This window comes from Eschscholzia californica, unplaced genomic scaffold (assembly GCF_041429995.1).
Source record: "Eschscholzia californica isolate CP2 unplaced genomic scaffold, dmEscCali1.0.p SCAF_3, whole genome shotgun sequence".
NCBI lineage: Eukaryota > Viridiplantae > Streptophyta > Magnoliopsida > Ranunculales > Papaveraceae > Eschscholzia > Eschscholzia californica.
The window spans coordinates 12,310,956-12,328,331 of record NW_028238420.1 but is presented as its reverse complement, the minus strand read 5'-3'; the positions used below and the strand labels follow the sequence as shown (position 1 = coordinate 12,328,331).

Genomic DNA, 17,376 nt, shown 5'->3' with positions numbered 1-17,376 from the left:
ATGAGGCCAGTACATCTCTCAACTTTGCACGGACTATAAATCCATGGACAAGCAGGAGAAGAATGTCCTCTTTCCTCGCATACTTGACATTTCACGAAAGAAGATCCTCCTAGTACCAGCTTATCAACTGGGTTCGGCTTGTTCGAACCAACGAATGACGAAAAAGAAGACGATGAAGAAACCATTGATGATGAACAAGATGATGATGAAGAAGACATGAAAACAACATTTATAGGAGAAAAAGGTAGGGAATCGAGAAGAGAGGGATGAAAAGTCTACTTTGGAACTATTGAAAAATAAATGAAGTCATATTTTCGAGATTTGATTGATTGACAATTACCATGAAGATTTGACTGTTATTATCGATCGATAAGTGTCGAGCTTATTCAACACATATCAACGCGACACAACCGAACTAACAACAGTAACTACTGGAGTTGAAATCAGTTGCCTCATGTCGAGTTTGTTTTGATCGATTCGAACTGGTACAACCGATTTTAATCATATCCTTAGTTGAAAACCCTAATGCAAACCAAAATCAAATATCATTCATGCTTTCATTCAATATCAATGATGAGACATAAAAATGTCCCATCTGAATCTCTTAACTCGGGTTAGTTAGTCTAGTTCGAGCGGTTACTCTGATGATTTGTTTGATTTCCTTTCTCAGGTGCCTTTACGGAGTTCAGTGCGAAAAATTGATAAAAGTTGGCAAAAGACACATTCGGGGCATTTTGGTCATTTGTGTATTCTGGTAATTTTGGCTAATATTGATGGTTCGATGGAAAGTAGAGTCCAAGACGAACCCAACGGCGAAAACGGAAGGCAAATCGGAGTCCGGGTGCTAAATATATCGCAAGTCGAAATTTCGGTCAAAATAAAACCTTTCGGAACACGTGGCACGAATCTAGAACGTCAATCTGAAATATTCAGTACATCTTGGACAGATTCGGGATAGGGCTGAAGAATGATCCAATACTTTCGCGCGCCCAAACTTCGGTGTTCCCCGTTTGCCACCTAGCATCCAAATCCCGTGTCCCTTTAATCCCACGGTCCTTCATTGTGATGCACGTTAAGTGGGCTGCCTACACTACACATAATCATTTCATGCTGCCTTTAACTAACACGTGATGGGATCAGATTGTTGGGAAGGTTTTTATTCTTTCCATTTATTTCTCATCTCAACCTATTTTCTTCTTATAAGGTACAGAGAGAAACAGAGAAAAGTTAGAGATTTCATCCGATTGATTAAAGAAAAATTGATTAAAGAAGAAAAGATTTCGTCTCATTGATTCTCAGACAGAGTAAGATAGCTGGAGATCAAGATGATTTTAGAAAGAAGATTTAATTGATGGAAAGATTTCTCTTGAGACTGAAATAGAAAATATATTCTAGAGAAAGAAAGAGATCAAACCAAGAAAGACTGATTATCTTTGATTCGATTCTCAGAGAGATTGAACATACTTTGGCTGGAGATTTTATTTTCCTCAAGAAGGTAATTAGATATTTAGAAGTCAGGAAGAAGATTGAAGATATTCTCACAATAGAGAAAGAGATTTGAAGGACAGAGAGTAAATCACAACTGGATGATTTGAGAGAGATTGATGAGGATTTCGTGGGTATTCTGGAGAATGAGATCAGAGAAAATGGAGGAGCTGCTCGACTGGATTTTTCCTCTCTATAAATTCAGAGAAAAGGCATAACCAGGATTATCTTCTCTTTGGGGAGTTCAGTGGGAAGGGAAATTCGAGTTTGTTCTTCTTCTACTCCTCAAGAGCTTCAAGAGTATTTTATAGAGAGGATAGAGAAAAACAGAGCATTAGAACAAAACAGAGTCATCATCATTCTTCAACTTGTTCTTCATTTATCTTTTTATCTTTGTGAGAGAGAGAAGAGGGTATTTGTAAAGAGTGAAAGAGAAACAGAAAGAGTGCATGGTTTGTAGTGAGAGAAAGAGAGAAATCAGAGAGTTTTGAGAAATTTATTTTGCTTATTATCAACATCAAGATTGGTTTATATTCATTCTATCTGTTATCTCATTAGTATTAAAAAAACAGTGAATCAATTGTTATTTGTTCATTTGGTGAGAAAAGAAAAGAAAAAGAAAAGAGAAACAGTAGAAAGAGGAGAATTTAGTTGGAGAAGAAGACCGCGTTTGGTTCGTAGTTGCTACTTGGAAAATAATTTTCCATTGACGCTGGAAAATAATTTTCTCCAGAGGAGCGTTTGGCTACCGTGGGAAAATCAGTGAGAAAAGTTCTGTTTTCCTTCCATTTTCTCTTATACTTCATATTGATTTTAATCTTCGATCATGATTAGCTAAGACTCTTAATCTAGGGTTGATGATGAAACCATATTCGAGCTTTTAGAAACACAAATTATTTGGTTAATTCTTTTAATGTGATTTAATGTTTAAATTGTTTTAATTTGTCAAGTCGATTATCTTTTCACTATCTATTAGGTTTGATGTATCGTGCTTAGGTTAAGTCCTTTGACGGTACATACTTATTGATTGATAGATAGTAGTTTAGAAATTTATTTTTTAAATAAGACAATTACAATTTCATGAGTTAAAAAACCGATTTTATCGAAAACATCTCCCGGAATCAGGATAGTTCATTATCCAAAATTCTGAGTTACAAAAAGAGAGAGTTAGTCAGTTAACTTTGTGTGTTTGAAAGTGAGATATATGGTGAATTTCTAAAATCCTAGGTCCTCTCCCCCATTTAAGTTCGTTGTATCATAATTTGTTTTATTAATTTGTTCTTTATTATTTTATCACCAAAACCACAAAACTCAATTTTAAAAAGAAAAACCGTGATACTTCCAAGTCTTAGAATAGGTTTCACTTAGTCTCTGAGGAACGAACCGGTCTTACCGGAACTATTACTTGACGCCCGTATACTTGCGGGTGGTGACCTATTTAGGGTAACCTTTTAGGCCCATCAATCAAACACACAATCAAACACATAATAAAACACACAATCAAAAGCCCTAAATTTTTTTATAGTATAAACCTTAGATTTTGGTAAAATAATCAAACCCTAGTCTTCAATCCATTGACACAACACAAAATCAAACTTAAACATATACATTGTGTAGATTTAGAGATGAAATACCTGTTTCAAATTGATGGAGATGAGTCTTTATAGATTTCGGGCTAGAGAGAGAGTGGAAGTTTCTCAAGCTTATGGATCGAACGTGAGGTATCTTGAAGAGATGAAAATGAGATCAACGGACTTACTTCGAGTGATATATTGATTCGAGCGACAAATTTGGACGTTAGGTTGAGTGAAATCGAGCTTGGATTCAGATTCAAGAGAGGGAGATGAAACACTCGATTAAGCTCTCTAATTTGGGGATAAATTTGAGATATCTAGAAATTCTATATATGTTATATATGGGAGGGTAAATTGGGAAACAAAAATTTGAATAAAATTGAAAAGAGACATTTTTGCAAAAAAAAGATGGGAGCATTTTAGCATAATTCCCAACTCATTCCCCTTTCCCAATCCCCATTGATAAATGATACTAATCACCAAATTGTCTCTCCTTTACCCACCTACACTTCTTAACACAACAACCCCACTAACTCTTTACACATCCTCCTACCAACTTACACATGCCCGGTATCTAATAGCATATTCCAGTTCTCTAAAAACTATTCAGCATCAAAAATGTTAGTGGGTACCTCCAATTTTTGTTTGACCTTTTTGTGAAATTGGCTTAGGGTCCGTTTGATTGGCGTGAAAATATTTGGGTAAGAAAACCGATCTCTTACTCACTAAAGAGAAAATGGGTTTCTTACTCTAGGATCAAATTTAAGCGTTTGGTATGACTTCAAAATTTTCTCGAGAAATGCAAATTTGAGCGTTTGGTAGGAGTAAGAAATTTGAACACATTTTCTTAACTTTACTTCTCACTCACCACCAGCTTAAATTGAACCAAAAATCTTTTGTTTGGTGTGATTCCAACACTTAGATGTATGATCTTTTTTTTTTGTTGAACTAGCTTACATAGATGTATGATCGGTTCCAAAAGAAATTGCTCTAATTAATTGTTATTGACTTCTGACTATCACTTAATTATTAGTAGACTACCTCAATAACTCATTGTTTTTGTGAATGTATGTGGTAGACTGAGTCCAATGAAAGATTCTTTCAACTACATATGAAGAAATCCAATCGGACTCAAGCACAGTCCCAAGCGAATTAGGATGATTAATCCCACATAAACGACGATCTTAAACAAGTTTTGCACATTAGAACTGCTTATAACAAAAAATAGAATTTAGATCAAATACTTATATTCATATTCAAGTAGTTTTTTAAGTTAATGTTATCAAAATAGCACACCTATCATATGACATTGTCCTGTGCACAAGAAGCTACATAAGCGCTTAATATTTGATACTTTAACAACACGTATTTGACCATATGCCTATGCACAAAAAGCTACAAAATATATTTTGTATTTCCACCACAAACTGGCACAAAAAGCATCTCATACATGGGTACTCCTAAATACTCAGAAAGTATTACGACCCAAAACGTATCTTACACCATTCAAGTTGTTCTACCTCGTCCATCGTGAAAAATATTTTTGTCATTGTGTCATTTTGCCCAAGAGCTTCAACTAGTTTCACACGTAAGATAGCATTGATATGTGAAAGCTTGCGTAGAGACGTCAATAATTCTTGGGGGCCAGGCTTCTTATACCTTTGAGCTATATGTTTAGAAATGGTCTTAAAAGTTGTCAATTCGATCATCAATGATTCTTTTTCAGCATTGTCTCTTATGTTTCTTTTTCTGTTTTCCCCGACTTGAACTTGGAAAGTAGGAGAATCTGAGTGAGTCAGACAGAATGGTCTCTTATGTTGAGGATATTTTTGCCAGATTTCTCATAAATATACTTAGTATGTTTTTCTAAGTTCTAATATATAATATCTTCCTATAAAAAAAATATAACATCAACATCTATGTATATTTCAAACATATTTCTTTGACAATATATTATGGATTGGTCAGCCTTGTTGTACACTTAGATGACGTCATACTAGGTATCAAGCAACAAAGTTATTTAATTCAGATTATATATGAAACATACCTTGAGATAGTCAGACCACACGGAATCGTCGACTTTTAGTGTATGAGTTACTGGACAAATTCCGAATCCGCTAAGATCGATCAATACTTTTACAGCTAAATGATGTGCTCACCATGTCTTAAGTCGGCTTCGTATATTACCTACTGTAATGTTCATGTCGACTGACTCTTTTATCTTAACACGCACTGCTAGCTATGCAACTGATTTCCATCCATTGTTTCCTTTGTTCCCACGGGCAAGTTGCTCAGTTAGAACATCAATCATGAGCCTATCCATTTCATTAGTCCATCGCACTTGTTGTATCCCTTTTCCGTTGTCCACCAAGGGTTGATGGCTTGTTTGGTCCATATTCGTCGATCACAACTATCATACATGGAGAAAAAAGATTATATGGTTGAGTTCCATATAATGTAGGCTACATGAGGTCAATCAGACACAAATTTATAATTACTACGCAGATTTGGCTATAGATAAAAAATACCTACAACAACTCTTTAATCTAAAAATTTGGTATAGAAATTCATTGAGTAAATTTAACAAACATCTCATAAGCACTTTAAGGACGCATGATCCTGCAAATTTTGGTCCAGAGATTCATTGAGTAAATTCAACAACTCTTACAAATTTAACAAATATCTAATAATCGAGTAAATCTAACAAACACCTGATAAGCAACCAAAACCACAAATTTCTTATGAATTCATGAAGTAAATCTGACAAAAACTAGCATAACAGATCACAAATTAGGTTAAATAATTACTAACTTCAGGAGTTTATACGATCATAACAAATCAAAATCTCAGAAAAGTACCAACAAATTGATCAAAATGGGTGTACTGCTGAATCAATTTTGATTATTTATGTCAAGAAAACCTAGAGAAAAGGTTTAAAGATGGGTATAGCTTACTTGATTTTATCTTCCTTCTCTTGAATCCTTGGTTTATGGATTAAGTTTATGGATTGAGAGGGAGAGAAAGTGATAAGGGAGACTCAAATTCTTGGAAAAATCTGAAGATTTAGGAAGAACAAGTAATTTAGGCGGGAGTAGAAAATATATAACGGGATATAGATTGAGCTGTTTTTTACGGGAGGAGAGAGAGCGTGAAATGGATTGAGTAAGAAAAGTCTTTTCTCATGTTTTTGATAGGAAAATTTTTTAGCCTATTTGCCAACGTTTTTTTCTGACAAGAAATCCATTTTCACACTATTTAGGCTCTATCAAACGGTAAAGAAAATCGATTTTCTTACCCACTTTACAAGCCAATCAAACGGACCCTTAAAGATAATTTATTTACTGTTTACATTTAAAATTATATTATCAAACTATCCATACTTAATATATAGTATTACTTTTTTTTTTTGTTGAAACAATATATAGTATTACTTGAAAATAACAGTAGTAGTAGAAATGTCGGAATAAATAAAACTTTTATTATATTAAATATATAAAGTAATTATAGAAACGTTATCATATTAATAACTAAAGGAATTATACGAGAATAGCAGACAAATATTTTGAAACTCCGTAAAAAAAAGAAAGTAAATAAAATAACACTAAAACAAAAGTAGTATCCGAGTGACACCACAAACAAACAAACAAGCAATTTGGAAACGTTGGTTTTGGTCACACCACAAACAAAAACCCCTCCCCTCGTGTATTCATCGTCACTGCTTACCTTAGAGTGTTAGGTGAATGGAAAAATATGATGTTAATAGGGGGTCATATTAATTTCAACAACAAAAAAATATTATATGTGTTAAAAAACCAAAACCGCAACTAATTTCTACAGAAAATTCTACTACATAAAATGAACGGTCACGATTAAATCCAAGTCACGCATAACCCACGTGGTGGAAGTGTAAATCGGGAAGGTTGGTAGGATACTTTCGTTAATGACGAAACTACCCTTATCTCCTCTCTCTGTCTTTGTGGTATGGCCGTGTGGGTATAATATTGTGGGGGTTTCTTCCGTTTTGGCTTCTTGTTTTCATCAAACTAGAGAGAGAGAGAGAGAGAGAAACGTTTTAACACTCCCGATTTCAGACCACTCACCCGTCTCTCTCTCTTCTTTTCCCAACAACAACAAACAAACGATTCTCATCTCTCTCTTTCTCTCTCTCTCTAGACCTTTTTCTTTTTAGTTTGTCTCTCTCTCTCTAGACTTTTGAAATACCGGGATTATTGATCGGAGGGAGAAATCAAGACGATTAGGAGTATTCGATCAACGGAGCTATCTAACAATCAAGGTTTTTCTTTTATTTCCGGTATTCAATTTGTTTCTCTTTTTTTTTTTTTTTTGCCGAAGGGTTTATTAGACATTCATTTCATTTGATGAGAATTTTCAGTAAAGTACTATCGGTTTAATTGAATCAAATATTATTATTATTATTTTTTTCAATTTTTACTGGTACTAATTTTTGTACTCAATTTTAGTTAATATACATTTTGACTTGGAGAGGAATTCATATTTATTAAATCAACTTAATAATTTTGATTTCTTTGAATTGAGAGGCAGATGTTTTAGGCTTTTTTACTTAAATTAAGTAGAATACCTTAATTTGATATTCTTGAGTTCGATTTTATTGGAACTGTGTAAAAAAAAAAAAAAAAAGGGGTTCTTTTTGGGATCTTATGGAGTAGTTTATAGAACTTTCCTGTTCATATTTCTCTGAACTCAGAAGATTCCAATGATGTTTCTTGGCTATCAAGTTTAACTTCGAGCATGATTTCGATGTGACTTAAAAAAATGGAGTAATTGACTTTCTGAAATTTTGACTCGTATGAAAGTTAATTTGCTCAACTTATGTAAAATGAAATTCTTGGCATTATAAGTCTGCATGTTGATTGTCCCTTGCTTTTCTTCTATATTTGTTTGGCTTCGGAAGCACCCAATCATCTGACAGAGAAGGAGGGCAAAGCAGGGATTTAATGACTTGACTGATAAACAAAAGGTTAAATCATAAGCTACATAGGAGGGAAGAAGTAAATGATACATAAGAAATAGTATATAGAGGTAATGATCATAAGAAATGCACGGAATGGATTGAAAAGAAGAGGAAATAATTTTGAATTGTTGGGTTTTTCCAGTAGTGTATCTTCAAGATTTTGAATAGGGGAGCGAGATGGAGTATTTTACTATTTTTATGTGTTAAATCACTAGATGTATGATAGATACAATAATGTACAAGCTATTGCTTATACAGCTGAATGTTGAAGTTCATGACTTAGAAATGAGCTCATGTGTTTGTGTATAGAGACTATAGAGTTGAGGATGTTGACCTATACTAGAACATTGGAAAGTACAGTACATATATGAAGCTTGTAGCCCATATTGCCTAAGGTTTAGATATTAGTGTATCAAATATTTTGGTAACTGCAGTAACATAGACACTATGACACATCATATTTTCTGAAATTTTCCGGAACATATGGATCCAAAGCGAACAGTATAGAGATAGAAATGGGTAAGACTTGATTCGCCAGAATTCTGTGTGTGTTTCGTTTTCTGATGCATGGTTGTCACTTCCAAATAACGTCTATTGCTCTACTGAAGTCAATTATATGACATTCACATGTTTCCTCTTTGTATAACCTATGGTTAATTTGGGTTAAGAAACATAATCAACCTACTTTCGTGCCGAAAAAACTTACATTGGTGACTCAAGGAAATTAATTTCACAATTAAATGACCTTAATATTGTGTAATGACTAATAAAATCCTTTCTGGATTTTTTTCATCCTTATTAGAAGATGATGACAAAGTCAGTAGTGTGTATGCATTCGAAAATTAAAAGTTTATTTTGCTTTCTGTAATAACCTTTTATATGCTGTGCAAATTCTTCTTTTCTAATATGCTGATCTGGACAGGCACAATAAAAAATGCCGGGTAACCTTCGGCAATCTAACAACAATATCCAGAGGATACTAAATGGCAGAAGTCGTTTTAGGGCAAGGAATGCTTTAGAACAGCGAAACCGGAGAGATTCTGCCGAGGTAGTAATACATCTGTTTATAGCAATATACCTCATTAATTTTTAACCTTTTCTGTTAGGTTTAATTGTTTTGTGAATCATAGACTCTGACATTTGTTAATGATGGGTGCCTTTTCTTCCTGCAGGACCATCATGTAAATTCCCTCTTATGGATGAGTTCGGAGCAGAGGTAGCATATCTTAGTTGACTTGAGTTGTGTCTTTTAGTCTTCCTCTGTTTCATACTTTTAATCTGTTTCTACAAGTTGAAAGTTCAATGTTTCTGAAAGTCATAAACTACTCAATCGCAAATATATTATACCCAAATCCACCTCCGTGAGGTCATATTGGTCATTTGGTCCTCAAGATATGGTCTGCTCAAAAGCAGTATTGAGATGTGTTGACATGTATAGTTTTTGTAGGTAACAAATTGCTTGGTGATTAGCAGGGAATATGGGCCCTTTCATCAAGTAGGATCTTTTCCGCATCATCCAAGTTGTGTTAATAATCACACATGGTGTGACCCATGCAGGGGTCTCCCATTTGTGCAATGTCTTGAACCATATCTACTATATATATAACCACCGCAATGTCAGTTGTCTTGTTTTGGGTCGAAAGAGTCATGTTACATACGCATTTTTAGCTCTCAGATAATTATTGATGAGAATCACAAATCTTTTTCTTGTCAACCCAATGGTTACATGACCTCCACAGCTGGCATGGAATCTTCATGTGAGAAGAAGAATTGCATCAGAGGAGTGTTTTTTCTTGTGAGAGAGATGATCCTCTGAATGTAACATTTTTATTGTGTTTGTAACTGTGTCTGCGTTTATCTGTTTATATGTGCTTTTGTGTGTATATGAGAGAGAAGAGATACCACATTCGCACACATTTACATGGTTGCAGTGGTGTGACTCTACCCGTCAGTAACGCCCACAATAAATATTTTAAGGGTGCAAAGAGTGAATATATCGTAGTTCTAACTAATTGTAGGTTTGGTTGCTTGAGTATATCGTAGTTCTAACTAAAAGTATATCGTAGTTCCAATTTTGCAGCCTTGAGCTCCTTACGTGGAAAATTCTGATTCACATGATGTGTTAGGACGTTGTTTAGTTTTAGCTAGTAAATTTCAGTCATGCCTGTTCTTGGGGTGGCTACTGAAAATATTAGTTTTGATGGTTTCTGATTTCTTTCAGTGCTTTGACTGCTTTCATATCATCTTTTCCTTCCATTTTCTTCCAGTGAGCAATTTAAATGACTTCAGCTTTTCGCTGCTCTTATTCATTTTTCAGGTTTGTTATATTCACCGTTCTTACACTTGAAAATGGCACTCGATTGGTACATTTAGTTCCTATTCTTCTGCCGCAAGGTTCCTCCGAGAGAAAAACGGATTCTGAAGGTACCGATAGTACGCATGGGGCAGCAGCTATTTCTTTCCTAGCTAATTTACAGACGGATCAGGGGAATTCTTCTACCTCAAGCAATTCCTCTAGTTTGGTTCCTTATACTAGCTCAGATGATCAAGGAAGGAATATGCATAAAAGTAGTGAGCTTGTTAAACGAAATAAGAAAAAGAAGAACAAAAAGAAGAAGAAGAAGAAAAACAAAAACAAGAAATCTTCATCGAATGCTAAGCCTTTTCAGTTGGAAGTTTCCTGTGGAGGAGTCCATGGAGGTTTTAGTGCTAAAGATCCCACGACGCCAAAGACGGTCATATCATACGGTGAGGGGGTCGCATCAGAGAGAGTAACATCGGTAAGTGATGAATTTAGTTCAGATGATTCTATTGTTAGTTCTACAAATGGGAGTGAAACCAAAGAGCATGTACTGTCAAGTTTTAACGAGAAAGTGGAAAATATCAGTTCAAATAATGAAATTTCTTCTGAAGCCTTCTCAGATGCGCATAATACTCCAGTTACAGATTCTATTTCTGATGAATGGAACAGTATTTATAGTACGAGTGCAAGTGATGATGTTGAAGCACAATCGTTTTTCAAAGAAGACTATGTAAGTTCTCTCTCGGATACATCCGAGTTCACTAATTATGACTTTTTATTGGATGGTCCTGGAAATAACTGCTTCTCTACCTTGATACATTTGGAAAATAACAGCGACCACGACTTTGGTTCAACTCTACCTAGTGAAGTGGGTAGACAAGATAGAAATTTGTCTAGTACATATGGTCTGGACAGGTTCAGTAGAGGTGGAAAAGTTCGCTCTTATACTGGAGAGGAGAACAATTTTTCCGTCCGGCAGAAGGTCCAGAATAATGACGGAGGTGGGTGTATTTCTGATTCTACTGCTGCTCCCATGAGATCGGAACTTAGTTCTGCTTCCGTAGAAGCTCCATTTTCTAAAAGGGTTTCAGATGTTTTAGCTTCAAATGATTTAGTAAAGACAAAGTATGACGGCAGGCCAAAACTTAATGTTCCTGAAAATAGGAAAACACAACAAAGTACAGGAAGAAGAAAACAAGAGTATAACAATCAATTGAGAAATGGAACCCTTCACAATAAAGAAACCTTAGCTAGAGCTGCAAAGACAATGGTGGAAGTGACCCTGGAATCGACGCGGTTGAATAACCAAACTGGAATATCCACTGGGGTAAGTCAAACTAGCATGATTATTTGCTGTCCTCCCGAACCAACTCCAAGCTGTGGTGAAACTACCAAACTAGATATGGAAGATTCTGCTGTAGGATATGTAAATCAAGACCGTAGTTCTGGATCTGTCTTGCAGAAGTGGATACCTGTTGCGAGGAAAGATGTTTCTAGTGAAATAGACACGAGCAAGTCAAATTTATCGTCATCATTTTTTGACTTTCCAGCTTCTAAAGAATTGGCTCTAAAAGAGATTGACAAAGACCAATCGGGTGCCAAATCTCACAGTCTGTTTCAATTAAAAGATGCCTTAGTGGAAAACATTGGATTGAAGTCTACAGTTCTAAATCCACCTATACATGAAAGGCATGATCTTGATGGATCAGTTTCTAAAGGGATACGTCTGAAGGACATTGATAAAAAGCCGTTGAATCCCAACTCTCCCAGTTATATTCCGTTAAAATATGATGTCGTGACCGATCTTGGGTTGGACTCTGCAAATCTAAACAGTTCACCTCCAAGAGATGAGACCCAGGTGGCCAATTTGAGTTGTTACACGTGCACGAGGGAGCAGAGAGTGACTGGCAAGTGTGGAAACAGCTCTGAATTTCAGATTAGTTTAAACAAGATAAAAGAAGCTGTAACTGAATCTTACAGAACGGATATGGTCTCAAGAAGCGTCGAGCAGGCTACTGGGAGTCCTCTTGCACAGTTTGAGACGCTTCTTTATTCTTCCTCTCCTGCTCTTGGTGGCAATATTCAAGATGGCAGATCTTGCTTGAGGAGTCACTTCATTGATTCTCCTCTGGCCAGAAATGAGATACCAGATATTACTCTCACAAATTTTTGGATATGGTATGACGAAATTGGGACCTGTGGGTTGAAAGTTAAGGTCGAGGATCAACTGATGGCAAGCAGAAGTGGTGTTGAATGTGTCTCTGCCTATTACGTTCCCTACTTGTCGGCGATTCAGTTGTTTGGAAATCCTCAGCCTAGAAGTAAAACAACAGCATTTGGAGAAGAAGATTTCTCACTTAGGACAGCCCCGATTGATGATCCCGATCTCCTTTTTGAATATTTTGAATTTGAACAGCCCTTCCAAAGACCGCCTTTGTTTGACAAGTAAGTTGAATTCACCTTCTGTTATTATTTGTTTTCTCTGACCAATCTCAAATGTAGGTAATGGTGTAAGGTACATCAGTAACCTATAGAATGAAGCATGTAATCAGGAGTTCAGGACTATGACTAGTTGGCTAGATACGAACTTCAACATTATAACGAATAGCAACTCAAAGACATTTCATAGAAAGTAGAAACCAATGATTGTTCATGTGCGTATAGAGACGTTTCCATATACGTTGTTAAGTCAGATAGCTTGTTACTAACATTATTATCGAGGACCTCTGGCTCTGGATGAGAGACTCAGACACTGCTGCATGTACCAAATGTCCCCTTGAGTAGACCTCGCGTGCATTGAGACTCGGCTCTTGCTCAATCAACATATTATCAATTTAGATGACTTCTTGTTTGATATTTGATGATTGATTGCTCTCTGCCAATAGTAAGATGTTTGGTCATGATTAATCAATTGGAGAATCATATTGAAATACTCAGTTCTTATTATCCGATTTCACAAAAACTTTGGAACCGCAAAATCTTCTACATGCTCATGAGTTTGTTTAATTAATTTTCTTAGTCATGTTTAAGGTCATATTCTCTTCATATTTAATTAATTGTATCTGGATGGGCTTCTAAATAATATCAGGATAAAGGAACTAGCTCAAGGTAACGGGTTTCATAATTGCAAGACATATGGAAATCCAAAGCTGCTAGAATCCATGAACCTACGGGATCTTCACCCAGGATCATGGTAAGTTAAATAGATCAAACTGTGTGTTTATATCTGCAATAAATGTTATAACACACTTGCTAAGAAACATCTTTCTGTTTGTTTTGTTTCAGGTACTCCGTTGCATGGTATCCTATTTATAGGATACCAGAAGGTAACCTTCGAGCAGCCTTCCTAACATATCACTCACTTGGCCATTTCACGGTTAGACAAGCCTTATCTGCTTCTCCAGGTGGAGATATAGTGTCTCCAGTAGTTGGCCTCCAGAGCTATAATGCAGAGGTATATCAGTGATTTATCTTGGTCGATGGCGCTTTTTATTTTGAACTGTTTAAAGTACACCTAAAATGCCCTAGTTCCTTCTAATGCTCAATCCTCATTGGAAACAAGTCGTTCTTTGTGATAATAATCAACTATATAGAGCTATATCGTATTACAGCTCACATAGCCTAGGTTGTATCGCTCAGTTGTATTGATTTAGTTCAGAAGTGGCTGAACTACCATCCTAGAGGAGGATCACGAACTTACGATCCCATCTAATAGAGTACCCACCGATAAGATGGTGACCTTTCATTCACCCATGTTATAATTAGGTCAAAAGAGTCAAAACTTCTGCTTTGTTATTGAAACACCCGTATATGTCATCACTTAACTGGAGAAATCTATGATTACCAGATGCGCCTTGGACGTTTTTGAGGTCTTCTAGTATTACAGTTTTGTGCTTTTGTTACACTATAATTTAACAGATATGACACTTAGGAACCATAATTGATTTTTTTTTCTCTCATTAACAACTTCAAATGTCTAACTCTAACGTGGTTGATTTAATATTTGCAGGCGGAGTGCTGGTTCCAATTAAAGCCTTCTCCGGATACACTTAAAGAAGAAACCTTGAAGTACAACCGTGCGGAAATCCTGAAAGACCGCCTGAAATCACTCGAAAACACAGCTTCTGTGATGGCAAGAGCAGTGGTTTTTAATGGAAAAGCAAAAGAGAGAAACCTGCAAAATGATTATGAATTCTTTCTCGCCCGAAAAAGGTTGTAAGTTCCAGGCAGCTTTTTAAGTTTCTTCTGCATTTACTCAAACCAATTTAGCTCCAATTGGTTCTGCCCAGAACACCCTTTTTTACTCCAATTTCATGGAGATTTATAGTCAAACTAGTTAGTAACATTACCACCCAACCAGAGCATCTAGTAGCCTTATAGAGAGCAGGAACAATAGGATCTCGACCCAGATCCGATTGGTTTTAGAATTATCTCAATCCTCAAGTATAATTTAATAATATTATCGGGGTGTTGGAAACCTTACTTTTTGTTGTGTGAATATAAAAGGCATTTGGTAGAATTTGTAGTTATTAACTACATTTGGTTTTCTTGATGGGGGTGCTGCAGTTTTAATTTGGCACCCTTAGTGTCTGTCGATTATATATTTATGACTTTGATCAGCATAATTCGGAAGCATTTATGTTTTACATGTAATTACTTGTGTTGTCATTAAGAATATAGTTCTCGTAGTCGGTTCTTCTGTTTAAGGAAAATAGAAGGGAAACTTGACTTCTCCGAACCCTAACCACCGATCCCTCTTAACTTGGTCCAATGGGTTCTACAGAACCAGCAGATTAACTTGGTACAATGGTTGCTACTCAGCCAGCAGATGAAAAAAAGAAAAATAGCAAGGGATAAGATTTGATACCGTAGGAAAAAAAATACTTCAATAGAAACTATCTTTCTGTTGAGATTAGTTAGATCAAGTTACCTTGGCCCAAAAAAGGCGCTCCTGGAGGAGGTTTCTACTTGTTTTAGCTAGTTCGGTTTTCTTTCCTTGTTTCTCAAAAAAAAAAAGTTACCTTGGCCCAAGTCTCTATTCTCCCCCAAAAGCTTCTCCTACCCAATCTTTCCCTCTCTTTTCTTCTTGTTTTCGGTTTCTTCTCTCTCGTTCTCAAGTTCATTTTCATCTATTAAACTCTCCTCATCAGCAGCATTTGAGAGAATTTTGATATTTGACGTGCAACATAAGAAGTTAATGGAGTCTTACCGACAGATAAAACAGAGAGCATCATTTGAAAAGAATTTTGACAAGTTTCGCCGACAGACAACAGAGATCCTCGTTTGAAGAGAATTTTGACAAGTTTTCCGTTGGTAAATTGAAATAGGTGTTGTAATCGCACTGTCGAAAAAAGTGGAATGTAACATAAGCATCGGTAGCTTCGTTTCGACCTGTACTGTTGGATTGGTACCTCTAATACGTCATCTTTGTGATTTACTTTTTTGGTTTTCAATAACAACCACATTTTCCTTAGAGAAAATTTTAAAACGAAAATTTATGGGATGTTTCTAGGCATTTTTAGTGAGTGATTATAAAAAAAAACTTTAATAATTTAAATTTAATGTTATTGGGAGATTATTGTTTGATTCAGAATGTTTTCACCGACATAAAAGAACTTCAAGTAATGGCAGTTAATGGAAAAATCCTTAAATTTTAGGAGTGGTGGAAGATCTTAAGATATTTTAACCAGTTTAACCAGTATTGATTTAGTAGTGTAAAGAATATTTCTGCATTTCATCTTATATTCATTATCAAGCAATATACACACATATATATACAACTAGGATTATCTCTCTTAGGAAACATATCTAGGAATATATCTTAGGTATCTATATAAGTAGGAAACAATCAGACAGCTAATATATGACTGTTATCTAGCTAATATGTATACAGCTAACACTCCCCCTCAAGTTGGAGCATATATATTAATCATGCCCAACTTGTTACAAAGATAATCGACTCGAACTCCGTTTAAGGCTTTCGTAAAGATATCGCCTAGTTGTTCTCCAGTGTTTACATATCCTGTAGAAATCAAGCCTTGTTCAATTTTCTCACGCACAAAATGACAGTCCACTTCAATGTGTTTAGTTCGCTCATGAAACACCGGATTAGAGGAAATATGAAGAGCAGCTTGATTGTCACACCATAATTTTGCTGGTACAGAAATTTTAAGACCTACTTCAGTCAGAAGCTGATATATCCACATTATCTCACAAACTGATTGTGCCATAGCCCTATACTCCGATTCTGCATTAGATCGTGACACAACATTTTGCTTCTTGCTCTTCCATGCGACCAAGTTTCCTCCAACAAAAATACAATAACCTGAAGTTGATCTCCTATCTATTTTAGAACCTGCCCAATCAGCATCTGTAAAACATTCAATATGAGAGTGCCCATGATTTGCATACACGATTCCACATCCGGGAGCCCCTTTCAAGTAACATAGAATTTGTTCTAGTGCTGCCCAATGATGAATTGTTGGAGATGATATAAACTGACTAACAATACTGACTGAATATGCAATATCTGGACGAGTTACTGTAAGATAATTCAGCTTTCCAACCAACCTTCGATATCTCTCGGGATCTTCGAACGGTTCTCCATCTCTCGTCAGGTGCACAGTCGGAGTCATTGGAGTGCAACTAGGTTTTGCTCCTAATTTTCCTGTCTCTGTTGATAAGTCAAGGACATATTTTCTTTGAGATAGAAATATACATTTTTTACTCCTTGTAACTTCAACACCCAAGAAATATTTTAGCATCCCCAAGTCCTTCGGGTGAAACTGTGTATGAAGAAAAGACTTGAGAGATGATATTCCTATTATATCACTTCCGGTTATAACAATGTCATCAACACATACAACTAACAAAATGATACCAACTTTAGATTGTTTATAAAATACCGAATGATGAGACATGCATTTCTTTAAACCAAAAGTCTCAACATCAGAACTAAATTTTCCAAACCACGCACGAGGACTCTGTTTCAAACCGTAAAGAGATTTTCAAAGACGACAAAC

At 35.7% G+C, this 17,376-nt stretch overlaps 1 protein-coding gene across 3 annotated transcripts; it reads left to right on the top strand.

The window, feature by feature from the left end:
- Window positions 1–6,938: 6,938 nt before the first annotated feature.
- On the top strand, window positions 6,939–15,007 carry LOC147548476 (uncharacterized). 3 transcript variants are annotated; one of them, XM_086671710.1, is made up of 7 exons: window positions 6,939–7,353; window positions 8,975–9,100; window positions 9,225–9,268; window positions 10,370–12,799; window positions 13,443–13,547; window positions 13,640–13,808; window positions 14,364–15,007. In XM_086671710.1, exons 2-7 carry the CDS (start codon window positions 8,987–8,989, stop codon window positions 14,571–14,573), a joined length of 3,072 nt encoding a protein of 1,023 aa, XP_086527836.1. In that variant the 5' UTR covers window positions 6,939–7,353; window positions 8,975–8,986; the 3' UTR covers window positions 14,574–15,007. The 3 variants fall into 3 exon arrangements, with proteins under 3 accessions (XP_086527836.1, XP_086527837.1, XP_086527838.1); XM_086671711.1 differs by having other exon boundaries at window positions 6,973–7,371; XM_086671712.1 differs by having other exon boundaries at window positions 7,060–7,618; window positions 7,720–9,100.
- The last annotated feature ends 2,369 nt before the right edge of the window (window positions 15,008–17,376 follow it).

Coding starts and splice junctions, on each gene's coding strand:
- LOC147548476 (XM_086671710.1), top strand. CDS start 8,987: ATGCCGGGTAACCTTCGGCAATCTAACAACAATATCCAGAGGATACTA. Junction 12,800..13,442: donor AGACCGCCTTTGTTTGACAA/GTAAGTTGAATT, acceptor AAATAATATCAG/GATAAAGGAACTAGCTCAAG. Junction 13,809..14,363: donor TCCAGAGCTATAATGCAGAG/GTATATCAGTGA, acceptor TAATATTTGCAG/GCGGAGTGCTGGTTCCAATT.